Source organism: Neomonachus schauinslandi, chromosome 6 (genome assembly GCF_002201575.2).
Source record: "Neomonachus schauinslandi chromosome 6, ASM220157v2, whole genome shotgun sequence".
Lineage (NCBI taxonomy): Eukaryota > Metazoa > Chordata > Mammalia > Carnivora > Phocidae > Neomonachus > Neomonachus schauinslandi.
Window position 1 is genome coordinate 73,789,926 of NC_058408.1, and position 27,235 is coordinate 73,817,160.

At 41.1% G+C, this 27,235-nt stretch overlaps 1 protein-coding gene across 2 annotated transcripts in view; it reads right to left on the bottom strand.

Annotated features, from left to right (window-relative positions):
* The window catches only part of PRKG1 (protein kinase cGMP-dependent 1), a 1,258,435-nt gene that overhangs the window by 13,496 nt on the left and 1,217,704 nt on the right, over positions 1–27,235 (bottom strand). For both annotated transcript variants that reach the window (XM_044915991.1, XM_044915990.1), the window contains exons 11-13: positions 10,822–10,961; positions 9,795–9,884; positions 435–576 (exon numbers count right to left, since the gene is read on the bottom strand). In XM_044915991.1, the coding sequence (XP_044771926.1) occupies positions 435–576; positions 9,795–9,884; positions 10,822–10,961 (372 nt within the window). The remainder of the gene's footprint in view (positions 1–434; positions 577–9,794; positions 9,885–10,821; positions 10,962–27,235) is intronic.

The following is a 27,235-nucleotide window of genomic DNA, read 5'->3' on the forward strand; positions in this document are numbered from 1 at the left end:
TGCTTCTCCCTCTGCCTCTCTCCCCAACTCATGTTCTCTTGCTTTCTCTCTCAAATAAGTAAAATCTTAAAGATTATACCTGAATCTAAAATATTAAAATGATTCATGGTTTTCTACAATGTAAATATCCCTTCCCTGTGAATGGCAGAAAGCAGATTCAGAAAAGGTCTACAAAGGTCTTCTAGGTCTAGAACATAGCCATTTAAACACAGTCTGCCAAGGGAGTATTAATTTAGATTTAGCCAATTTAATTTCTTATAAAACTTTTGCATCATTTGAAAAGAATGGTTGGCTGAAAATAGTAACTCTAAAATCTGCTTTTAAGAAAAGTTAACAGCATTTACAAAAGGGGAAACGGAGATGTTAATGAACACAGCTTGCCAAGTGAGTATTTTAAAACCGCAGGGTGGACACCCTGTGTAGAGTGCACTGACCAGCTTGGTGTAGCCTCTGTGATCCAGGATGAGATTTTCTGGCTTGAGGTCCCTATAAATGATTCCTTTGGAATGCAGATAGGCGAATGCTTCCACCACGCATGCTGTGTAAAATCTGGTCGTAGAATCTTCAAATGAACCCCTGAGATCCGGAAAACGAAAGCACATAAGACATTAGTTTCTCGGATATGATTTTAGTTATGTTTTCTCATTTCCTGATGTTCCTTTGCCAGAGTTTCACCCCAGAGACCCATGTCCTCTGGGCAAATGTCACAGGATTGGCACGGCCTTGGGTTTTCAAGGGCACATGAGGATCAAGTCAAGGAATTCTTTGCCCTTAGGAAGGGATAGTTAAATGTAACCTGCAAGCCTGCCAAAGAGCTCAACCACACAGTTCTTCTGCGAACTTGGTGGCTTCCTCGCAGCAGCCCCCTGCCCTCTACCAAGGCACAGCTTCTGGCCAGGGGGAGACGAGTCCTATTTCACGGGTTTGTTTTGTTAAGGAGAAGTTTATAGATTCGGTCATATTTATTTTTAGAGAGCTTGTTTCTGAATCTCCCTAAATAATTCAGATACAGTTCATGAGAGGATGAATAAAAAAGGTAATGTTTTCAAAGAACCACTTAGGAAATGAGGTGTGATGCTATGATGTAATCACATCTCACAAGCTAAATACTCTGTTTTTGAAACTTTTGCCAGCAAGAGACATAATACCTACGTCTCACCCTATTGTCTTCTTATTAAGAAAAGATGGGGTAAAGAGATAAGTCGAAGGAAAAAGGTACTTGGAAGGGAATATAGATTAGGAAACTTGATTCTGAGGTTTAGCAAGAAAGCACAAAGTCTCTGTCTCTCCCTGTCTTTATTTATCTAATGAAATAACAATAAAGGGGGAAAAAAACCCAAAAAACAAAAACACCAGCATCTAAGGTTAGCTCCTTAGTTCCTGTTTATCTTTTTAAAGAATTTCATGGGAAAAAAACAAACAAGCTGTATTTCCCTTTTCCCAAGTAGTAAATGTAATGATTTCCTGATGTTTCTGGAACATTCCTGTGAACAGCTGTTCCAAAGGAGGCTGTGAGGTGAGACGAGCACACTGGCCGTTAAAGGGAGTGTGGCCCCAAACTCGCTTTCACTACAGTCCCTGATGCCAGTTAGCATTTGGTGACTTTTGCTTCTTTTTTCAGTATTGAGGAGTAGACGTTAACACACCGGGAAGTCGTACATGACTGGCATTTTTTTTTACAAAATGGAGCAGTGAATCCAAGGCGAAAGCAACACCTTTCAGGTCATTTTTACAAAGACCTAGTTTCTTCTAGAAAGTTCCTCAACTACTAATGTCCCCTGAGTTGTCACTGAAATAATTAGCTCTTCCCAAACATCCTCCTTTTGAAATACAATTCAAGGCATGAGGATATCTACGCTTACAGATACTAGAATCATCACTATAATTATGAAGATTCTAGTTTCTCTTCAACAATGTCTTCATGAAACAATTGTGAATTTATAAGGACAAGAAAAAAGTTTCTTAGAGCAGGAATGATACATTGTATGCTGCAATTGTCTGCTGACTTGGAACTCTCTTTGCAGAGGGAACACTGTGCAATTCTGTGTATTGAGAAGGCGGTTGGAGTAGTGCCTTGAAGGTCCTTTCTTCTTTGCTCTGAAACAAGTATGCTTGCCCATGAAGAGCAGCAGATGTCTTTGAATTGGAGATCACCAGTAGTGAATAGTAAGTATCCCCATGCAGATAATGAGCACAACTTGAACTGTACCTAGTGCCCTATGCGAATCCAGTCCTTTGTCACTGGAAAGCTTTGCAAAGTCACGGCAGAACCAAAAAAAACCAGACAGTACGTGGAATATAGCTCTGTCTTATTTCACATTACATGTTTTAATGAGAGACTTAGTGACTTCCTTGTATCAGTCCTGTCTAGCTGTGATTTAGGTGGGCCTTTTTGAAAGCCTACAAATTCTTGATTACTCTTGGAGATTATTTCTGCAGTTGTAACTTTGGGCAACATCTCTGTTTTCCTTAATATTCATTTGGTAATGGAACCAAATGGACAAATACATTGTGAATATTGTCAGGAAAGTGAACACTTAGGAGAGATCAACTTCTCATGGAATCTCTGCTGAAGATAAATCTCATTTATATTCTAAGTTGGTCATTAGCAGGAAGATGAAAAAAAAATCCTAATACAAACTCAGATTCATTAGAGGAGGCTCTAAGTTAGGAATATGGACACTGAAGCAAGAATCCTGGGCTCACATTTGGGTTTCGCTTGTTTAATGTTGAGCAACTCCCCGTACCTCCCTCAGACTCTATGATTCTCTTGTGCAAAATGGGGCTAGTAATAGAAACTATCACATTGGATTGTCTTAAGGATACAAATAATTGATATGTATATTTAGAATTAGTGCCTGGCACACAGCCGGGTACCTGATAAACATGAGCCAATCTACTTGAGCACCAAAATAGTCTTCTTTAGCTGCTGTGTCTTAATCTAGAAAAACTGAATGACATGGACAGGTCTGCAGTCTTCTGGGGATGGGAATGAGGGGTCTGCAATACCTAATTAACACTGTCTTTAAGGTATTTGCTGCCGTGGGTAAGCTCTGAAGGGTCTTCTGCTAATCTCTGTTCTTTTCATTTTCTCTACACTTCTCAAATGCATAGATTGCCTGCCAACTTTCATCATCAAGTGAACTGACCACCAACATTCACCTTTGGGTCTTCAAGGTTTCTCTGATTCTGAGCCATTTTGGAATTTGGAAGGTTCTAGAAAGCTGGTTTCCATTCCTTTAAAAATATTTTGAGTCTCTTCCCTATAGAAGCATATTTGTAACGATTTTTAAAATTAAATGAAAAAGCTATCTCAAATCTTGTTCTGTGACAAATCGACATAATATATGCATACAAAATATTTATCAGCTTCACAGCTTCATCCCTGAACCTTTGATGTGGGTAATTTGTGGGTTGTAAAATACACTTCTGGAAAGCAGTGAGAAAGCATGGCATCAGGGGGACTCGAAATGAAAAATTACTATTAGAATTGAAAATGACAACATATATGTGATCTAAAACAAAAATGAAAGCTTGTTTTATCAACAGAAAGTTGCTTAAAGAAATAAATCACTCCCCTAAATAGCTCTTGAAAATAATCAATTATGCCCTGACAGTTGTGTCATTTCAATTAAAACAAGTACGGAATGGGGCCTCACACCTTCTTCGAGAAGGGGCTGGTAGTTTCCTGTTAGAGGGCAGTAGGTAACATTTTGAGAGAATGAGAGAAGTATGTATACTTATGGGTAGACCCAGCATTCGATTTCATCACAGTGTTTAATCAACTTGTCATAAACGGAGTCCTGGAATTTTTGTCTACTAACCCCAGTCATCAGTGGGTGCACACCCGAAGGGTGTTGCAGCCCGTGAACGTTCTCTGCCAACTGTAAAGCTAGGGAGGCTAAATTAGTGTGAAAGTAGACTCATTGCCTTGAAATACTTTGCTTTTTGTTGTTGTCAAAGTGTAATTAAAATACAGTGTTGGTTTCAGATGTACAACATAACGATTTCAGCAGACTGTACATCACTCAGTGCTCACCACGGTAAGTGGAGTCCCCATCTGTCACCAACTGTTATTACGGTATTACTGGCTGTACTTTTCCTCTCTGACTGATTTATCTTATAACTGGAAGTTTGTATTTCTTCATCCCCTTTATCTATTTCGCCCATCCTCCCCGCCCCCGCCCCCCCACCCCACCAACCTCTCCTCTGGAGGAGACAAACTAGTCTGTTCTTTGTCTTTAAGAGTCTGTTTTGTTTTCAAGATTCCACAGATGAGTGAAATCATATGGTATTTGTCTTTCTCTGACTTATTTCACTTAGTATAATGCTCTCAAATAGCAAGCTCTCATTCTTTTTTATGGCTGAGTATGTTCCATTGTATGTACACACCCCATCTTCCTTATCCGTTCATTTGTTGTTGGACACTTGGGCCGCTTCTGTATTTGGCTACTGCAGATAATGCTGCAGTAAACACAGGGATGCATGGATCCTTTCACATTAGTGTTTTTGTTTTCTTTGGGTAAATACCCCAGTATAGAATTACTGGATCATAGGGTAGTTCTGTTTCTAATTTTTTGAGAAACTCCCATATTCCTTCCAGAGTGGCTGCACCAGCTTGCATTCCCACCAACAGTGCATGAGGGTTTCTGTCTTTTTGATTCCAGCCATCCTGACAGGGGGGAGGTGGTATCTCATTGTGGTTTTGATGTGCATTTCCCTGATGATGAGTGATGTTGAGTGGCTTTTCATGGGGCTGTTGGCTACTGCATGTCTTCTTTGGAAAAATGAATATTCAGGTCCTCTGCTCATTTTTTATTTGGATTTTTTTTTGAATATAGCATTTGCAAATATCTTCTCTTTCATTTGCTGATGGTTACCTTTGCTGTGCAGAAGCTTTTTATTTGAGTGTAGTCCCAATAGTTTATTTTTGCTTTTGCTTCCCTTGTCTGAGGAGATGGGTCTAGAAGAATGTTGCTAAGGGTGATATCAAAGAGATTACTACCTATGTTTTGTTTTAGAAGTTTTATGGTGTCAGGTCTCACATTTAGGTCTTCAATCCATTTTGTTTATTTTTGGGTACAGTGTAAGAAAATGGTCCAGTTTCATTCTTTTGCATGTAGCTGTCCATTTTCCCAGCACTTTTTGAAGAGATTGCCTTTTCCCCATTGTATATTCTTGCCTTTGTTGTAGATTAACCATATAATAGCGTCAGTTTATTTCTGGGCCCCCTATTCTGTTCTATTGATCTGTGTGTCTATTTTTGTGCCAGTGCCATATTGATTACTAAAGCTTTGTAGTATAGCTGGAGATCCAGGATTATGAGACCTCCAGCTTGGTTCTTCTTTTTTGGGATTACACCAGTTCTGAGAAAAATGCAATTGGTATTCTGATGGACATTGCAATGAATCTGTAGAGTCCTTTGGTAGTATGGACATCTTAATATTCTTCCATTTGTTTGCATCATCATCAATTTTTTTCATCAATGTTTTATAGTTTTCAGAGTACAGGTCTTTTACCTCCTTGGTTAAGTTTATTCCTAGGTATTTTATTCTTGGTGCAATTATAAATGGGACTGTTGTCTTAATTTCTTGCAGGTGGGCAGGGAAAAAGAAGTGGCAAGGTCACTAGGTGAGCTGTCCACACTGGTCTTTCTGCCACAGCTGTGGGTGCACCAAAGGGCAGGTTTTTTTTCCCCCCCGTGCTGGTAACTGAAAGGCGTGGTAATTTGCCCTCCTCCCTGCCGTGAGCAGGAGTCCCATTGGAGGGATGGCTGCTGAGGGAAGCAGGTTGAAGGAGATGGGTCCACAGGGAACGTGGGAGTGGGGCACGCAGTGCTAGAGCCCTGGCTTCCCCAAGTGTCTGCCCATCGAGGCTGGAAAAGGGAAGAGAAATGCCTGCCGGCCCTTTTTTTCCTTTTTTCCTGGAGAAGGCTCCTGAAGATTCCTGCCGCTCCAGTGCATGCTCTGGAAATAAATGTCCTTCACGTGACTCCAGGCACTTTTCAAATTGCCCTTTCTGTGCCCTGCTGGCAGCTTATTTATAATGCTGGTTCTTTAAGGGTGGGGACTCCGTTTTCTGTTGCCCTCAGGCTCTTCTGGAGTTAAGGCCACTGATGTCTCAAGTACCTGGACCTAAGCCCAGCTGATTTTAAGCCCTTGCTGAGTTAAGCGTTATTGGTTTTCCAACCCAAATGGTATGGGTCCCCGTAATCCCCGTCGTGCTGGGGGTGCCTGGTCCTCCTGCTTCTCCATGCTGGCGGTGCCCCTCCTAGCTGTGATTAATCTCATGGGAGATCTGGTTCCCAACCGTGTGTCTGTGCCTCTTACCCTTTCCAATGTGGGCTCTTCTCTACGACGAACTGTGGAAGGCTTGCTCTGACAGTCTTCCGGTTGTTTTCAGAGTTCTTTGTATAAATGTAGCTGTCATCTTGGTGTGTCCCTGGAATGAGGTGAGTTCAGGATCCTCTGATTCTGGTATCCTCCTGACCCCTTGAAATACTTTTGATCTGCACTATCCATTTTGTCATCCTAGATGGAATTTAAATAATTACCCTCCACAGTATAGTTAGAATCAAAGAGAATGGAGATTTAAGTTACTGGCCCGCTTACAAAACACATCCAGGAGGACACATGACTAGAAGTGAGATGTGCGTGATTTGAAAATTATGTTTTCTGAAATAATTATTCAGGAAATATTTATATATTAAACAGTTGAAATGTTGAGTTTTAGATTACTATAAATGCCAATTTTAATATGGGCTTATATTAACCACTTAACATTTTTAAGGAAGTTATGGAGGAAAGGTGAATAAAATATAACGCATACCCACCTATTCCAAATAATGGTACAGAATGTGTGGAAAACACAGTCACAAGTGAGAAGACAAAATATGATAGCTACTAAAGAATAGACCAAAGAAATAACTGCAACAATTAACATTTCAGGGGTGTTACTTATATCTCAAAGATAATAGTCCTCCAGTCCTGTTTGTATATATGGTATCATTCTACTTTATTTTTTATAGTATTTTAATTCTTAGTTTTTGACTAAGAATGAGAAAAAAAGAGGGGCAGGAGGTGGTCTGTTGCTATCCAGACTTCCTTTGCTAAATCCCTGAGGCATTACCATGTCGGTCAAGAATGGTCACACAAGCCTTTCTTAAAATCAACCCAAATACGCTTCTCCCTACGGCTGCTTTCCTCGGATGCAAAAAGAAAACTGAATGAATTGAATGGGATTTGTTTTGACCCCGGATATTTTCATATACACTGTGACGAAGAGCATAATTATTTTTCTTTTTCTCTTGGCATTTTTTGTTGTTGTTTCTTCCTAACAATTAACCTTTAGGACTTCCAGTCTCAAATAGTGAGAAAGCTAGTCAGTGGCAATATTAACTGGAGCCCCACAACTATGCACCACCCCCCCAACCCCAGAACCAATTTTTTGAGTAGTGGGGGGAAAAAAAAAAGAATAAAAGCAGTAAGGTGCTACACGCATATATAATAGTTCTATTGCTTTTAACACCAAGGCTTCAGCCCTCCTGAATCTTTAGGAAGGAACAGGCAGCCTTTCTAGCTCCAGATCATGCCTCTTCACATAGTAGTAAGAGCATGGCGGGGGCTCCCCAACCGTGTATCCCAAACCCAGGGATGACAAAAGGGGATGATAAAAGGGAAGGAAATGGACCTGACCAAAAAGCATCCCGGGTGGAGGTAGAGAAAGGACCATCCACCGATATTTTGCCTCCATCCACTCCTCCAAAGGTAAACCACTTTTAAATAGCAACCTTAGGTGCCCTAGCCGATCAAAATACGTCTCCCTCAGAAGCCTTGGCTGGCATTGATGAGCCAACAAAATGCAAATCGAGTTAAATAGGGAGAAATAGGAAATAATATTTTCTTTCAAAATAATATTTTCTTTCAAAAACTAGATTGAAATTGGATTCCTATGCATGTTTGATTCCCCGTAAGTGGACTTGAGATTGATTTGTGTTGTTGTTGCCTGCTTAAAGAAGTTAGTTAATAAAAGCTTAAAATATTTCCTCTCCCTCTGTGGCTTATTATTGCTTTCATGTTTACTTCCACCTGTAAATCTTCTATTCTAATTAGAACAAATCAGGGAAGATATTTCAATTTCAAATAAATTAGGGGATTGAAAGGTCAGGTCAAAAATAGAACCACATTGGGCGCCTGGGTGGCTCAGTTGGTTAAGCGACTGCTTTTGGCTCAGGTCATAATCCTGGAGTCCCTGGATCGAGTCCCGCATCGGGCTTCCTGCTGGGCAGGGAGCCTGCTTCTCCCTCTGACCCTCCCCCCTCTCATGTGCTCTCTCTCTCTCATTCTGTCTCAAATAAATAAGTAAAATCTTTAAAAAAAAAAAGAAAAGAACCACATTAGGATGAAGCAGACATTAACTAACTCACAAATCAGAATGGTAACTTTATGCAGCAGTCCGTAAATTAGGAGAAGGGGATCACATCTTTTTTTATCAATTATTGTATCCCCAGCTTCTAGCACAATGCCTGGCATATGATCTGTGCTCAAGTGTTATTAGAAATAATGTAATAATGCACTATAAACATCTTAGTACAGATGTTTACCCTGGCCCCTACTGCCAACATGATGCATTGCCCTATATACTTATTTCCCTTAAAGAAACACAACATCAATGTAATTAGCACAAGATAAGGTAAAAAGAAATCCAATTGATATATACAAGGAAGGCAAAGGGGATAAGACCTGAAAGGTCAATGCTTCCAAAGACATGAAGTAAGTTAGTTACCATAAGAATGCTATTAGGAATGAGACTTCATAAGCTACTCTGGGTTCTATTAATTACTGTTCTGGGATATCTACAGAGTAACAAGTTGTCAAAAAATATTAGGGCTTTCTGGCAACAACAGAGTTTCAGTAAGATGTTACCCAATGAAGGAGGATGTGGGTGAGACTGTAACAAATATGAAAAAAGAAAAGATGTCAAAAGGTGAAACTTCAAAGGAACAAGGATGACTTCTAAATGTTTGATCAGTCACAGGAAACGAGCAAAAGATCATTCACAGGAAAAGAAAATTGTCTTTTAAGTAAAAATTTAGGATTGGTAATGATCTCCTGGGACATTTTATAGATTTTTAGTTTGCTAGTTCTATAAATAAGAGATAGAAACAAGCACTAAGTAGACCGAGTTTACTTGCCCTCAAAGGGTAAACATAAGTCAATCTGAATTAGATTGTTTACGTGAAATACTGCTTATAAGTGGATTCATTTTTTCCTAAGATCAGCTGAAGCCTAAAGAAGATGGCTAGAACTTGTTAATTTTGAAACCAAAGAGCAATGTAAAGCCAGAAGAAAAAGTAACTTGGGGAAAAAAACATTCTCAATGTCAGGAAAGGCAGACTGCCCATCTGGCCAATGAGTAAAGCAATTAAGCTGACAATCCAGATAGCAACTATAACCTACCTCTGTTCCCTTTAGTCACAGCAACAAACTGAATTCTAGGCATACAGTCAGCTGATTCTGATATTCAAGGTAAAAAAAGACCTGTGCAGATACCTTGCTAGGTTACCATTTCCATGCTGGACTAAGCCTTTATCATTAGTTACGAATCAGAGTGAGCGTCACATTGACTAAAGCATGTATGTACGGTGGGTTGTGGCCCATATTTACTTATTTTCTGAAATATAAGCATATGTAACATGTAAATATGATTTTTATACTTTATAATGGACTCTTCTTAGGACCATCATAGTCAACTACATTTTTAAAGAAATGATAGACATTTCTTAAAACTCCTACCTATCCCTGAGAATGGTCCAGAGCTCTCCACCCAGGCACACTTCCATCAACATGTACAAATATTTGCTGTCCTTAAACGTTCTGTACAATCTGTGAATTGCAAACAAGAAAACAAGGGTTATAAACATTGTTGTCTTTGAAAAGAATGTAAATGCTTTAAGTGCTCAGATTACAGTCTTATACTTGATTTACCAAGCTTGAAATGTCATTAAAGGAAAGAAAGGATTAGGAAAGATTAAAGGAAATCTGTTTGCAAATAGGGAAAAGGAGGCAACAAGCTCCTGACTAAGGTATGTATGGTGTAGGGGCTAGTCTTTCCTGGGCAATGAATGGAGGAATCCAAAGGATTATGGACCAAGGTGGCTTCTTGGGGTCCCAGTTTGGCTGACATTTTAAGCATGGACACTTGAGCCACATTGAGTGGTGATAAACATGCAACCTACATGCATATAAAATAGATATACTTTACAAACATAGACATGTATGAAATTCCCTTGCTGTTCCTTAAGTTCACCTTATGCCCTGTTTTTAGGTGCCCCTGACAAATTAACTAGAGCAGGTTTTATTTTTTGGTATATAAGAACTCCCCGTTATCCTCTAATGCTCTGAAAATATGGAGATGGAACAGTCATTTCATTTTTTTAATCTTCAAAAAATTAAATTTACATATTAGTATTCAAAGGGAGGATAATTTGATTATTTTTGTCTTTCATGCTCCAAAAGTCTATGTAGGGTTTTTCAGTCACAGAGAGCATAAAATGGAATGTCAGAAATGGAGAGATATCCTTTGGGAAAAATGTTTTCTTCACAGAATCTGATTCTTTAAAAAAAAAAAAAAGGATAGACTCAAACTTCAGTTTTTTTTTTTTTTTTTTTTAAAGCCTAACAAAACTTTCTTAAAATCAGATTTAAAAATGTTTCCTGGGTGAATGAAATGTGTGATGGTGAGCAGGGGTGGCGACGGGTTTGGTGGCTTGACTTTCCACGGGGAGTGGGCACATCAGCCCGGGGGGTGTGGGGTCTTTACCTCACTATGAAGTCGGAATGCGCCCCCTGCATGATCTGCTTCTCCGAGCGGATATGCTCCTGCTGTCTTGTATCCACAATGTGGCGTTTCTTGAGAATCTTCATGGCAAAGGTTTTGGATTCTTCACTTTTCAACTGGACCTTAAAGAAAAGCACAGAAAATAAGTGAGAAAAAGTCCACAGCATTAATATAACAGAGTGCCTTCTCATCCCCAAATTACCCAGTGTGCTGAGCACAGCAGGGACTCCCCGGGTGCCGCCTGAGTCACACACTACGTGCTTGCTGGAGCCGGGCAGAAATCCAGGTCCACGGCCCTTGTCCATGGTCCTTCCACTGGACCAGATAGAGGGTACCTAGATGCTCACTTAGTGCTGTGTCTACTGGGATTGGAAGAGGGAAAGTGAATTGGATTCTCACTGTGTTATTTCATATCACACGATGCGTTGGAGCATACTTTATAGTTTCTCTCCTGCAATCAAAAGAGCATAAAAACTAAATTCTCCAATTTCTCTTCCAGTAGGTGTGGTAGATGTAGGACCGTATGGGTCTTTACAACTCTTCCTCCTCGGTCCTGACCGGTGGACATTTCCATAGGAGACCCCTCTCTCTGCTGTGACTGCAGAAGCACGTACTGTCCCTTCTTCCCTTCCTACTGCCCAGTCTGGCCTTTCCTCCCAATTAAAACAAAATTTTCAAGAGATTCTGAAAACTCTTCTTCTTCTTCTCCAGTATGCATGATGGCTTTGATCCTGTCTGCCCTCAAAGCTGACTGCTTTGTCGTACTAACTGGGAAAGCCTAAGCTGGGCTGGGACGTCTCCATGGCCTCCACACCATTGGCGCAGTCCCACATGGCTCCCGGGGGCTTGTGTTCTCCGCGTACCAGTCCTCAGGCAAGCCGTGGGTCTGTGGGTCACTGTTTTACAAAAAATGTTAACAAGATGACTTTTTTTTTTTTAAGATTTTTATTTATTCTTATTAGAGATGGGGGGAGAGGGAGAGAATCTCTAGCAGCCTCCCTGCTGAGCACAGAGCCTGACATGGGGCTCGATCCCATGGTCCTGAGATCATGACCTGAACCGAGACCCAGAGGGGGAGGCTTCACGGACTGCGCCCCCACCAGGTGCCCCTCAACAAGGTGACTTGTAAGGAAAGGAAGAGATCTGGGTGATGGAGCTAATTGCTTCATAGCAACAGCAAAGAGTTTTTTAGTGCTGTGGAGCCACAAACAGAATCTTCAAGCCTGCATTATTTGGAAGTCATGAAAGCCTTGGGTAAATGACATGGCAAGCTGTTTCTGCTTTTCAGCTGAAGGATCACTGCCCCCTGGAGTTATGAATTGTTTACTGCGTCATCTGCCCAGCAGTGTGATTCTTCACGGTGTTGTTCATGCACACGTGTACAGACTGAACACAGTCCAAGAGGACATTCACAGGGCAGGGGCCTTGGACGACAACACAAGGACACTTCACATCAACGAGCCTCAGGCTGCGGCCAGCATCTGTGAATCTCTATGACAGGTCAGAGAGAAAAATGGAAATTCGAATTTGCCTTAAGCGGCCAAGGGCCCCTCTATGGGTCTTTGAAACTCTTTCAGATGACAGATGAGTGTGATTCAAATGAATCCAGTTGTAGTTCATAATAAAATACAAAATGTGAACACACACTTCTAGAAATCTGGATAGACAGCATGAAAAATAAGCCGTGTCAGAGTGCTAAACACCAGAGAAGAAATAAACTCATGTTCTCTTTGGAGCCTTAGTGTAAGGACCTCAGTCTCTTGGGAGGCTTACACACCTGATGGAAAACTTGTCCATTATTCTTTGCAGTGATGGTGATGTACGTTTTTACTTGTACACAGGGTGGGAGGAAAGAACTCTGATTTGGGGTCATCACAGGTCTGGACCTCAACCCTGCCTTTGCTTAGTTGCTTTGCCCTCGGAGCCCCAGTTCTTGCTGAAGAGAACACAGTATGGAGTTATTGTGACGTTAAGTGAGAAAGTGCCATGGGTGGGAAACTGGCCCAGGGTCTGTCTGCTGGACCCCTGCCCCAGCCAGCAGGCTCTCCTCGATAGCGTACATCATGTGAGTGCCAAACAAAGCCAGATTATCTCACTCCTCTGCTCAGAACACTCCAGTGCCTTCCCATCTTGCTCCTATAAAGACAAAGCTGTCACAGAGACTACAAGGTCTAGACCCCAGCTACCCCCTAACTCACTCTGCTGGGGTCACGCTCGCCCCCTTGTCACTCCCGGAGCCCACCGAGCAAGCCTGTGCCTCAGTCTATCTGCTTGTACTTTTCTGCCCAAATATTTTCCCACAGATATCCCCAGGAGTCCCCCTCTCAGTTCCCAAAGTTCTCTGATCAAATGTTTCCTCATCGGTGTGTCCTCATACCAACCTCCATAAAAGAGAAACCACCCCCCTCTCCCTGCTTTCTTGTTCTCACTAGCTCTATCCCAAGTGCATACACAGACTATTTTTCATTACTTGTTCAGCTCCTGTCTCCTCTCACTAGTCTGTAAGCAGCCTGTGATGGGGGATCTTTTTACTCACTATCCATGACACAGAGTAAATGCCTATTAAGTATCTGTTGACTGCATGAATCAAAGAGGGAACATGAAGAACCATGACGATTTATCATGGGCAAAGTCACAGCGGAGCTGGGGTCTCAGCTCCACACTGTGTATCTCTTAGCTTAACAGGAGAAAAACAAGGGAAGCTATAAGGACAAGCATGGGTTATTTGGTCTTTTTCTTTGGTCCCAAAGTGCCCTTAATTAGTCATGGAAGGGAAGAAATGATTTCTACGTGTCAACACCACACAAGCAATAAACATGGCCAAATACCCATGTGATTCAGCTTCCAGTTTTCAGTTTGTATTTTTACAAGATGCTTTCTTAACCCAGCCTTTTCCTTGAATGCCATTCCCAACCAGGGAGACTACTAGGCTAATAAAATCATCTCTAGAACAAAGTCCAGTTGGCTGCCAACGAGCTCTTGGGGTCCATCACGTCTTGAGACCATGGCCATTTGTTTGCGACTCATCTCCTAGCCAGCACTCCTCCTGAGTTCTGAGTTCCCCTCCAATGAACACATTCCACGATTCCCCGTATATTGCCCATTTTCGTTCTAACCAGCTCATCACTGTTACACCCACACACAGATGTTTATTTCACTGTAGTCAGGATATGAGGTAAAAACATGTATCTACTTTGCTATTTCTTCAGTAGTTTTGTACTGTATATTAGGGAGAGTCTATGCAGGGAAATAAACGAAGCTTGGGGCTATCAGAAAGAAATGGGAATTAGCCTTTGTGAAACACATACATGCTGGGCACATCCATATGCATTATTTTTAGTCCCAACATCAACTCTTAAGGGCAGGAGGATGAGATTTTTGTTGTGTTTTTACAAAGACTTCATCATCACTAACAACAATAGCTAACATCGCTAACATCAATAAAGCTCATATTGTCAGGAATAGCATAATAAGTGAGTTTTCTCCCTTAATCTTCTAGGCACCCCTTTGAGGAACTACTGTCATCCCCATTTTTCAGCGGAGCTAACCGAGGATTACCAGACAGGGTCATATCTTGCCCAAGGCCACCGAGCTGTCAAGTAGCAGAACTGGGTTCATGCTCCAGTCTTTTTGGCCCAAGCTATTTGTCGTATATGCTGCTTCCCTTCAGCTGAAGAGAAAAGGAACTGACAGCACAGTGATTGATGCTTTACAAATGAGAGTTTAATGGAACTGGCTCCCTCGGAGAGACTCCATGAGAAAAACTGAACCGTGCGGTAAATACCATGAAGCTTCACCCATGCTGGAAATGCCAGAGCCTCACTGGCTTTTCCCTAGGGACCTCAGGGGATGCTCGGGGATCTGGGGTGCCTGAGTGATGGCTTCTCCTTGTGGAATTCAAAGGATGGAGGTGGAGGGAGGGATATGGTGCTAACAGCTGGTGGATGGCAGGTGGTTGCTGCCCAAGAGAGGTATGCATGTAAAAGCTGCAGAGATGATTGGGAGTCAGCCACATCAGTTTCCAATTTAGTAAGTATTAATTATAAGTTTACAGAGCCAAACAGCTCATCTACGGAGGCTTTCCGTTTTGTCTTTGCTTGAGTGGAGACAGTCCCACCGTCTGGAACCACCATCCTCTGCATTCTGTGAAGACCTGTCTAGTTCCTTAGAGGACAGACCTTAGAATCTCCACTTCCATTTTAAACTAGGAGGACACAAGACTCGCAGGATCCCGGCTTGTAACCGAGAAGTCAGACCGCCCGAGGACAACCGGCAGAGGTAACTCAGCAGACATAGCGCCTTCTGCTGGAGTGAATGCTCTGAAAAGTTTTCTCCTGATTAACCGACATGTCTGACTCTTAGATTGTGTCTAATGGCAAAATTTGGAAATAATCTAAATGTCCATGCAGAGAAGCGTGGAAAAATAAATTATGGTACATCCCTGCAATGCATCTGTAAAAAACTAGGCCTTAAAAGGATGACTTAGCAAATGGGGAAAAAAACCAACACCAGAGGGAGACAAAGCAAGAGACAGACTCTTAACTATAGAGAACTGATGGTCACCAGAGGGGAGGTGGTGGGGGATGAACGAGTGCACTTGTCCTGATGAGCACGGGGTGATGTATAGGGAAGTGTTGATCACTGTATTGTACACCTGACACTAATATTACACTGGATGTTAACTGGAATTTAAATAAAAACTTATTCTAAGTCTTCGTTTTTTATTATGGAAAAATATGCCCCCCCCCCAATTTATTTACACACACACACACACACACACAGATAACATATATGTGTCATATATAAAGAGACAGGATACAAGCCAGCATACATTTTATGATCCCATAAATAATTTGTATGTACGTGTATATCTCTATCTAAAATAAATCTAGGAAGAGACAGTCAGAAATGTGTTTCCCAATATGTTAATAATGGTTTTCCCTTAGGGAAATTTTCAGTTCTACTTCTTTTTGCTTTTTTGAATTGCTTAACTTTTGTACAATTAGCATTTATCCCTTTTATGAGTAAACACAATGACTCTCATGGAAAATAAATTTTAAAGTCTGTCTTAGATTGTACTACCTATTTATTAGTGTCCGGCTCTCTCAAAGGATCCTGGTTCAATGGGAACCACTCCGCTAGAATCCCATGAATGCAAAGACCTTGAAAGGTTATATACAGCATAACAATCCACTCAAGTTTGGGCTGAACCACACTATTCATCTCCTTAAAGGACCTGCCATATTCTTTTGTACAACATGAACTCTCAGGGTAAGTTATAGCAATTTATATTTACTGGGTCTAAGCTATTAGGCTTTATTATGAAAGGGCTTTCACAAAACAAACCCATGAAAATTTTGAAGGTGAAATGTAGTTTGCTTTTTATTTTTCCAGTTGGCCAAATGAATTACCCTAAGTCTGCTTCTGTCAACTTGAGATGATGATGATGATTTTGCAGTTGGGTGAGCTAGAGATAGGAAATCCGTGTGGACACAGGCAAGCAAGAGAAGAGGAAATGCATGTGTGCCTTTCTTCCCCTCCTTCCCCAGGAATCCTTCCCAGCCTAGCTGTGCTGGCATGCTCCCTGGCTCTGTCTTCCTCTGCAGACTTCCACCCCCCCACCCCCCCCGCCAGCATGCAGGCTAGAGCCTGGGTTAAAAGTGTGAGCTCTAAAATGTCACTGCTTTTGTTTAAATCTCAACCATTTTTGGGCTTGTGATCTTGGACGCATTTCTGACACCCTGTCCCTTTGTCCTTATTCATAACATGAGGATAATATTACCTCAGTTTACTTGGGAAGATGAAATAAAAGGGCCCACCTATCAAGCCCAGTGTCTGGAACAGAGCACCCATTCAGTGCATATTAGCGGCTTTGATTCTTAGGTGCCTCCAGCGGTCATGGTCCCTTCAGGTCAAAGCAATGTCCTGAAAATATGAGCTAGCACAGGCCACTGTCACTTTATGCCCGTTCCTATCCTCCCTCACCCGTCTCAGACCTACCAAGGGAACAGGTGAAGGGCCGAGAAGCTACTTGAAAAAGACAGCTGAGCCTTGCACCACACTGGTTTTATGATCAACATTCCTAGAATAGGAAAAACAACAATGCTAATACTCCAGATCTTCCTCTTCTGTTTCAGAAACAATGCTTTGCATTATATCAGAAACTAGAATTAGTAAACATTTCACTTCTAGCAAGACGTTACTTCTGTGTGGAGCACTGTGTTGCCATTTGAACGAACGCATCCCAGGGCCGAGCGGATCTTAAGGTGGGAATTTCTGACATCACTTTTGGCAACTTCTTAGCTGCCGGGCTCCAGGTGGTGCCCAGGTGATGGGGACTGAAGCTGAGAGGCAATGCCACGAGCATTTCAGAGAGCTTTGGAGACACACTAGCTGGCTAGAATGAACGCCCCCATTTCTGTCTGCAGCAGGCACTTGTCTTTAAAAGGCTTGTGTCCTGCTGGACCCAATTCCTGACTCTGAAAAGGGGAGTTATGATGAGAACAAACTTAAAACTGACTCATCACCTCGGGCTGAGAGTTTTTGTCCTTAGAATCTTCCTCCACTCGTCTATCAGACCTTTTTATTAATAATTCATAGTTCATTTTGCAATATAGCTGTATCTTCATTATTTGGGGGAGAAAGTGGCTTTCTGGATGATGCTGTAATTAAAATGATCTCTTACATGAAGACTTAACGGACAGCATCAGTTGCTGTGCATGAAACACCTGGATATTTGGGTCCATAATGAACTAGATCTTCAATTGTACAAGTAGAAAACAAAAATGGTGTAAAATAAAGCGTAGCCTAAGAAAACACAGCAGAAGAGTCTCATGCTTAGAGATGGAAGGTGGGTGAGTAGTCGCTGGAGATGGGACAGGAATGGACGTGGCCTGCCAAAGGGACGGGACCCTGTGGGATGCAAATCATACCTCGACAAGGCTTTTAAAGGCTTTTTTTTAAAGAGGAAAAAGCCAGAAACTATGTCTATCTTCTAATTCTTGTCCTCATTGATTGTGAGATATATTTTTAATTTATATCTTAAGGAACAAATGTTAAAAATAGATTTCTCTCTATGCTTATCAATCCCCCTTCGATAAAAGTTCCCCAGTTACCTAAAACTGTATTCCATTTTTATTCCAGTATCTGTTAATGATGAACATTTTTATAAAAAATATGATCTTTTTAGGACTTAATTATTGTGATTACAAGTCCTAAATTTTTAAAAAAGGCCTCACTTCCAAAAAAAAAAGTAGGATCATGCGTTATTTTCAGCAAAATATGCAAATTATCACAAAATTATTTCATCAAAATAATAGGTAATTGCTGGGCCATGCCTTTAGTATTTTAATAATGTACAACTGAGATCAGATGCGACCTCCTGTAATCTCCTAAAGCCTTCTAAAGGCTCCCAGACTCCTAGAGCCTTTGCCTCACTTAAAAAAGGGGAATAAAATCCCCTTATAAGCACAGATATTATAAGATCAAATTAGATAGCGTATGTGAAAATACTTTGAAAGTTTACAAGTGCTACCTAAGAACAATTATCAAGATATGTGGGAATGCTAATTAAAGTGGATACTTGTAAACAGCATTTTACTCTTACAGTTCATAATTTAATCTGTGTTTTAATTAGTTGTCCCAACCAACTGAAGGAAAATGAAAGGACAGGAAAAGTCTGTCTGAATTTAAGGAAGTTTCACTTTCACAGAGAAGGGAAAACCAGCGTCATCACTTTGACTCAGATAACTTCTTGGGCATGACAAACTCCTGTGCTCACATATTCAGAAGAAGTTACTATATTCATGCGAGAAAGAAAAAATTTTTAAGTGCATAGAAAACTCCTATTCCACACAGTAGTATTGGATTGTATTCCTCAACGTTTCCTAACCAAAAACATGCCAGTCCTTCTATGAGAATTACTTTTCTCTATAATAGTACTATGGTTTCAGGCGAACACTACTATAAGTCATGATAGAAAACCCCGGTGGTTAAAACTTCTTTTCTCCCTAGTTGCTCAGAGTCTTCTCCCTCACCTCTCTCTCTGCACTGCACAGGAACATCAGATGTTTTCCTTTCCTTAGTCAGCGTCCAAAACTTAAGAATGAATCACAGCATCTGGTTTGTTCCAAAGGACGCACAAGGGAGGGGAGCATAAGGGACTTGTCCCAGCCCGTGTGACACACAGTCAGCTGATGTAGGGAAGCCAAAGGATGGATTATGACTTTAAACAGATGCCATAGTTGAAAAGCTTTTCAGACAGGAGGAACAGAGGCATGGCACTATGACACAATTTTATGGTAAGAATTTGACATGTAAAACTTATTTCATCGATGACCATTAAGTGGTTTATATATACATAAATCGTCGTGTATACCATTCAGAACAAAGGAGCATAGAAAAAAATAGCTTATTTTACCTCTGCATTTTCCTCTGCCATTTGCACAAGTGATAATCAAGAGAGGGTCTCTCTTCTCTCTCTCTTTGTTCTCCTTCCCATGTTCACCACAACCCCTCATCAAAAATGTCAATTCCATTTGCTTTGTAACTTGCCTTCAGACTTAAAATTCAGTTCTATAGCAGGATATGTCTATGTGATTAAATTCAAATTGATCAAAAGCCAAGTAAGACTATTTTCATAGAGGAGATAGTTTTCAAAAAAGACATTTAACTTTTAGCTTGGAGGAAGATCAGGAAAAGAACATCATACTTTTCTATTTTTAATTAAATGAACAAATGGACTATTTTAAAGAAATCACTTGGCAGTCAAAGAATACTTGTAATTTCTCCTATTAAGGAATTAGCACTGATTCATTGACTCAAAAGGCTACCTATATTGCATCACAATCGTATACTGAAATGTGCAATTTAAATATATCATTTTCTTGGGCGCCTGGGTGGCTCAGTCGGTTGAGCGACTGCCTTCGGCTCAGGTCATGATCCCGGGGTCCTGGGATCGAGTCCCGCGTCGGGCTCCCTGCTCTGCGGGTAGCCTGCTTCTCCCTCTCCCACTCCCCCTGCTTGTGTTCCCTCTCTCGCTGTGTCTCTCTCTGTCAAATAAATAAATAAAATCTTTAAAAAAAAAAAAAATATATCATTTTCTTGCATAGAGTAGCTGTGTAAAGTAAACCTTATTTCACTTTGTAGTGATTATTAAAATTGATATGATAAACTTTAAATTATTTTCTTTCATCACCGGCACAAAAACAGACACATAGATCAATGGAACAGAAGAGACGGCCTAGAAATAAACCCACGCTTACATGGCAAATTAATCTATCACAAAGGGAGCAAGAATATACAGTGGGGAAAAGACCATCTCTTCAGCAAATGGTGTTGGGAAAATTTGACGTCCACATGCAAAAGAATGAAACTGGACCACCTTCTTACACCATACATGAAAATAAACTCAAAATGGATTAATGTGAGACCTGAAACCATAAAACTCCTAAAGGAAAGCACAGGCAATAATCTCTTTGACATCATCCCTAGCAATATTTTTCTAGACATGTCTCCTAAGGCAAGAGAAACAAAAGCAAAAATAAACTATTGGGACTACGCCAAAATGAACAACTTCTGCACAGCCAAGGAAACCATCAACAAAACAAAAGGCAACCTACAGAATGGGAGAAGATATTCGCAAATGACTATGATAAAAGGTTAGTATCCAAAATACATAAAGAAGCTACACCACTCAACATCAAAAACCAAATAATACAATTTAAAAAATGGGCAGAGCAGTCAAACATGTTTCAAAAGAAGACACACAATGACCAGTAGACACATGACAAGATGTGCAAAATTACTAATCAAAATACAGATACAAAACCACAGTGAGCTATCACCTCACACATGTCAGAATGGCTAAAATCAACAACACCAGAAACAGCAAGTGTTGGTGATGATGTGGATAAAAAGCAACCCTCATGCATGACTGTTGGTGGGAATATAAACTGGTAGAGCTACTGTGGAAAAGAGTATGGAGGTTCCTCATAATGTTAGAAATACCATGTGATCCCCTGGTTCCACCACTGGGTATTTACCCAAAGTAAATAAAAACATTAATTCAAAAAGATATATGCACCCCTGTGTTTGCTGCAGCATTATTAATAGCCAAGAAAGCAGCCCTAGTGTTCATCAATAGATGAATGGATAAAGAAGATGTGGTGTGTATATATGGGTACGTACGTACACACACACACACACACATGCTGGAATATTAGTCATAAAAAAGGATGAGATCTTGCCACTTACAACAACATGGATCGACCTAAAGGACATTATGCTAAGCAAGATGAGTCTGACAGAGAAAGACAAATACCATATGATTCACTTATCTTTGGAATCTAAAAACAAAACCAGCAAACAACAACAACAAAACACACAAATAGAATGAACTTGTGGTGTCAGAGTGGAGGTGGGTGGGGGGATGGGCAAAAAAATTCACTTTCCTTATCAAATCATCAAATATTTTCTTGCCCCAACCGATATTTGATTTCTATGCACAATCTCATTCATCCTTATAAAGAAATACTACATGTAGCAGGTTTCCAACTTGCTTACTCATTTCTAAATTCATCACTAAAATATTTCACATAATCCTACTTATTCCAATACTTAAAGCACACTTATAACCTGAAATTTCACATAGATGGGAGTTGAGACTCCTAAGTTGACACTTCAATTTCTTTCATTTATTGACTCTGTGAAAGCTTCAAGTCAGCTGAAATGAAACAGAATCCCATATTGCAAAATTCAGCTCTGTGTGCTGTGCTCAGCTTCACTCATGAAAGTGTTTGTATTCTCGTGATACTTTTGAGACATAAGGCATAAAAAACTTTATGATGTTTCTGTTACATACTGGGAGGATTTTAACCAGTGGCTTATAATCTGTTCTTAATGTCTTGACATAGATAATAATACTCAAACTTCACCCTGATATTAAATAGGATAACACCTTCCTCCCTGTTTTTGGACTTGCAATTTTTCACAAGATTTCATACAAATGTACTTTAAATATAGTTAAGCCCATTCCAAATGTATTTTGTATTTTTTTTTGCCCGTGCTGACTTCGCCTATGGAAAACAGCCCCATGAAGCATTTAAGCTGCTCCGTCCACATGGATGTGGAATCAGTGACTGGAGCCATGACCACGCACTGGCTCCCTTGGGTTGAGCTTCTGTGATTCTTTTTGGGTGCCGAAGTTCTCTCTGTTCTTACCGTGAACTTGCAAGGCAGCTGGCTGGAGGTCAGGGGCTCAGAACCGAGCACCCGGCCCCCAGAACCTGATCTCAGAGCTCAGTGTTCAAGCTACCATGCTGTTGTGTGTCAGTGGGGGATATTAATATGAGGGACAGAGTATGAATTAGCAATAAATCAAATGTATACAGTTGATGAGCTACCCTGAAACATACAGAATGGCTCTTTCCTATCTTCCCCCCCCCCACACACACAAAACAAGAGAAACCATTTGATTTTAAGGACATGGCTATTTTCAACATTCCTAACATATAAAAGGGGCCTGTTTTCCCTTCTCATGAATGAGATCTCTCTTTGAAAGTGTTTACATGAAATTTTCAGGGACATGGGCTACCTCCTGGCGCAAAGTAGACTACCTTATTTAGAAGGGAAATTATGATGTTTATTTTTGGGAGGAGCCCCACCTAAAAATAGCCTGTCCAGTCGCCTTATAGTGTATTCTTTGATTTCACAGGTGGAAGCTGAGCTGAGTCTGTGTTCTATATGTTTTCATCACCAGACCTAATGCCCACAGATGCCTAGTGCCTTCACATCTGACCTCCTCTAAGAACAGACCACAGTGACCCCTGGCCGATGGGCTGCCTAAGGGCATTTTTCACCCCTCCTCCACGCAACCCCTGGGTGGGTCTGCCACTGGGTTCAGTGGCCTGTGAAGACATGTGGCCCTCTGTGTTGTAACCTTTGCCTGGAATGGCCTTTCCCGGCTGTTCACTTAAATCCCAACCTATTCCCTAAGCCCTGGCTGGAGTCCTGTGTCTTCCCGGGGCCTCTTTGACCCAATCAGCTCCAAATGGTCTCCCTCTTTCTGCAATATGAAGAACCTTTCTGCATAATTTAGACGTTAATATAATACAAAAGGATTTCATTTGCTTTTCTTCATATGTGTTAGTCTTATTTTCTTATTTATGAGAAGGCAGACATTCCTTAAGGGCAGGAATCACCTCTGCTATTTCTGATCCCACAAAAAATATTGAGGGATTTTATAAAAGATACATTTTTGCTGAATGTGATGTGCCCATAAATTGTCACAGAAAACGTTAAGAGTGACTGAAACGTTAACTTTCAGATATACTCTTTTATCACCCATATCTTAACCCTTGGAAAGACCTGTCTAGTGCCTTCCAGATTTACATGGATCTTTCTAGAACAACTCATGGTTTTGGAGGAGAAATGAACATTTTACTGGACACTAGGACACTGATTTAAAATACTTGTAGCGAGAAAGATTCATTTCTATAGATAGCTAGTATATAAAATTGATACTTTCAAAGATGTGTAAGCAAGTAATTATTTGTAGTCTGTGCAGACTGAACTGTGTTCCAGCTACTGTATAAAATGTATCCTACAGTAACAAGATGAATTAACGCACATCTTTATGAGCATAACCTCAAAGTAGAGCTAGACTTGACTCCTGGCGATGCGTACTGAGAAACTATCCTGGGAGGTGCCTAGATCATGACTGCACCTGTTAGGCTCAGCTAGTGTCCACTGAATGGGACTGTCCATAGCTACCCGAATAACTCCCTTCGAAATCAGTACTATTTATCACCATCAATAATTGGCATCAGCTTAGATTCTTTTGAAGGATGCACCTAAAATGAGGGTGACCTTTAATAACAAGCCCACTAGAGGAATGGCGAGGGAAGAGGCTGCGGGAGACCGAGGTGAGCTTTGAGTTTTCACAGAGCGCAGAGCCCTCCCTCACCTGGGTGACAGAGGATGCGAGGCCTCGGGGCAGAGGGCTGCCTGCCGTCCCCCCAGCTACTCCGTTTCACTGTCCTGGGGCTGCCAGGGAAGAAGTTCTCGAAATGTTTCCCTCTTACGTGGGGTTTCCCTTTGCAGTTAAGCCGTTTGCCTTTCAGAATGATGAAACACAACCCTGCTGACTGGGCAATGGATTTCTCGCCTATCTGCTGCCTTAATCACCTCTCAGTCTCCTTTCGCTTTCCATTGGTGGACACAGCCCTCCAGTTCGGCCTGCGTGTGACACCCAGTGCCAAGCACTGGCAAAAACGCCACGACAGTGCTCCCGACCCCATCTGGCCCTGTGACCCCGTGAGGGTGTTGCGACCTGCTGCTACCCCGCCCCCTCCCTCGCTGTCCTCTGGTGGGGCTGGGGTGCAGGAGAAAGGAGAGGGGACCTGTCTGGTACATGCGGCAAGAGCCAGACCCTCACTATGCCCCAACGGGGATCCATGGTTGAAGGAAGCTGAGCAGGAACCCGATAGGATTCAGCAGACTGCACCGAACCTAAAGGATGGAGCTTTAGTGCTTTGCAGGGATTTAATAGAAGCTGTCACCGAGGTCATTATGAAGACCTCTGGCTCTTCGGGACTCAGCAGAGCAAGGGAGAAAAAAAAGAGTAAAATTATTCCATCCCCTTTTCTTAGAGCTGGGCATGATAGTTATCATTAGCATATTTTAGTAATAATAGCATCACAACACTTACTGACCTATGGTGTGAGGCACTATTTGGGGGCTTTCACTCATTTACTCCTTGTAACCTTGTAAGGCTTAATATCCTACTGCTATCTTCATGCTGGAGAATGGGAAACTGACGCTCGGAAGTAACTGACCTCTGAGGAAATGACTGAGCATGCCCAGAAAAATTCAGAAAAATCTGAATCTAGGAGATCTGAGTCCAGAGCTCCAGCTTTTAGCTTTGACATTATAATGTCTGATTTTTTTTTTTCCCCCTGCACAGACATTTTACCACGGAAATAAGAACAGCAAAAGATTCAGAGAAGGGAGAGCCTCTTCAGGTTTGACAGAAGCAGGTGTGAAGAGTGGATCATCACAGCATCGATTCTAGATTTAGGTCTAATACAGGTTCTTGAATTCTAGAAGATTTTTTTTTTAAACAAATATACATGTGACATTTGTTTGATGTCGTCATGGTGGCTGTTGTTGGTGTGATAAGAACCTTAATATTTTTAGAAGCCAGAATGATAGAAAAAGCTTCTAGTTAAAAACAAATCAGTGGGGACGCCTGGGTGGTTCAGTCGGTTAAGTGTCTGCCTTCGGTTCAGGTCATGATCTCAGGGTCCTGGGATCGAAACCCACATCGGGCTCCCTGCTCAGGGGGAGTCTGCTTCTCCCTCTCCCACTGCCTCTGCTTGTGTTCCCTCTGACAAATAGATAAAGAAAATCTTAAAAAAAAAACAAAACAAAACAAATCAGTAGTTCTGGGCAATAACAGCCCTTTTACTGACTGCATGGTCTTAGGCTCCTGAGATGCATTAATACTGACTTCCTTCTAGTAAAAGCAGATCATGCCTCCTGTTCTGCTCCCAGAGTAACTAGAAAGGTAAAATGATATACTGGATGTGGAGCAATGTGAAGATCACAGAGCAGGGTTCAAATGCCAGGCTTGATTATTTTAGTAAGGAAGTGGCATCACTAATTTAAAAACATGATTAATATCAGTTTGTCAATTAACTAGCCCGCAGTAAGTATATTTTATAGAAGTGTACTGTAATGCTTCGGGTGATTTCTGTAGATGCCCTAACTCTCCCTCTGTCTTAGGATGCCACCTCCTGCATGACCCCGCACATGCTGCTCGTACTTTGATTATTGGATTATTGGTTTACATGACTGTCCTTCCCAGGAAACTGAGTCCCTAGAGGCAGTGGCTACCTCACTTTAGACTGTAGGTCCCAGCATACAGCTTGCTACATAAATATGTAACAAGTGATAGAGGATGTAATCCAAGAAGACAGAGATTATGTCTTCCATATCTTGGCCCCTATATCTTTATCCAAGTACGGTGCTCTGGTCAAGGAGGCATTGGATTGCTGAATAAAATGATTAAATATCTAATATCTAAACCACATCATCATTGCCAGATTAAAAAGGCTGATTTGTGCAAATCTATTCTGAAAAGCAAGCACCTCTCTGATGAGAGCAAAAGTAAATCAGGAATGTGACCATAGAACGATGGGACTAATTTCCATGTGTGACTGTAAAATCAATCTCCGTATTTTGCAGTCAGACCTTGTAAATTAAGAGGATTACCGTGTGTCTTAGAGCAGCGCTTACTGCTTTAATGAGTAAATCATCTATAAAAAACTGAGTTCTTTTGCTGAAAGTGCTATTATAAATGAAATGTGGTCTTCTGGAAGATAAACAGGCAGCACTGAACAAATTAAAAAGCTCATTCTTCAAAATAAAAAAAAAATGGTCAGAAAATATGGTTTCTGCCAGATAACACAAAAAAGCAGTATGGATGACTTCCTGGAGGTAATAATTGTGAATAGGACATGTCTGATATTCACCTCGTTAAAATCAGTTCTGCTAAAAGTATTTATGAAATCGAATTAATAGCTTCAGAGCAGAATTCCCATTCATATAAGACCAGATCTTCAAGCTTCTGGCCTCATCACTGAACAATGGTTCAAGTTTCTGTTAGGCACCAAAATTACATTCTCCTCTCCAAATTTGGCAATAAACTACTTAGTAATTGTCCTGCCTGAAAAATCCGCTGGCATTTAAATTCATCCAAATTAAGATAAATAATAAAAAATTAAGACATGCTAAGAAGCCTTTGCATATCATTATGCAAAATAACACGAAGCTAATTTTATACCAAATGATGAGAAAACTTGTAACTTAGTCCTACCAGGAAATGGGGTTCAATAATTCAAATTTAATTCTTCATACCCAATTCAAGAGTTTATCATCTTATAATCTATACTTGGGAAAAAGTTTTAAATGCCATTATAAAATTAAAGTGTCATGTGGTTTTTATGATGTTATTTACCTGATCAACATCATTGCTGAACCAAGGACTGGTAGGTTCAAGGTATCCATTTTATATAATTGTACAGTATGGTGCATATGTGAAATTCGTCCATGTGAAGGCAGTCCTTTTTAATATATCACTCTATAATACTGATAACATGATCTTGCATGCATCAGTTTCAGAGGGGAGTGAAGCGAAGTTCTATAATCACAACAGAATGGGGCTCAGCCTGGTCCTCTCCCACTACGAGTGGCCTGGGCGCTGGTCTGAAGGTGCGCTTTACTGCCCCCCTGTGCCAAGGTTGCAGCGATTCACTATTCGCGGCGATCACTCTTTGTGATGACAACAGTATGTGTGATCACAGTCAAAGCGCTGAGGCCAGACTCCCAATTCTGG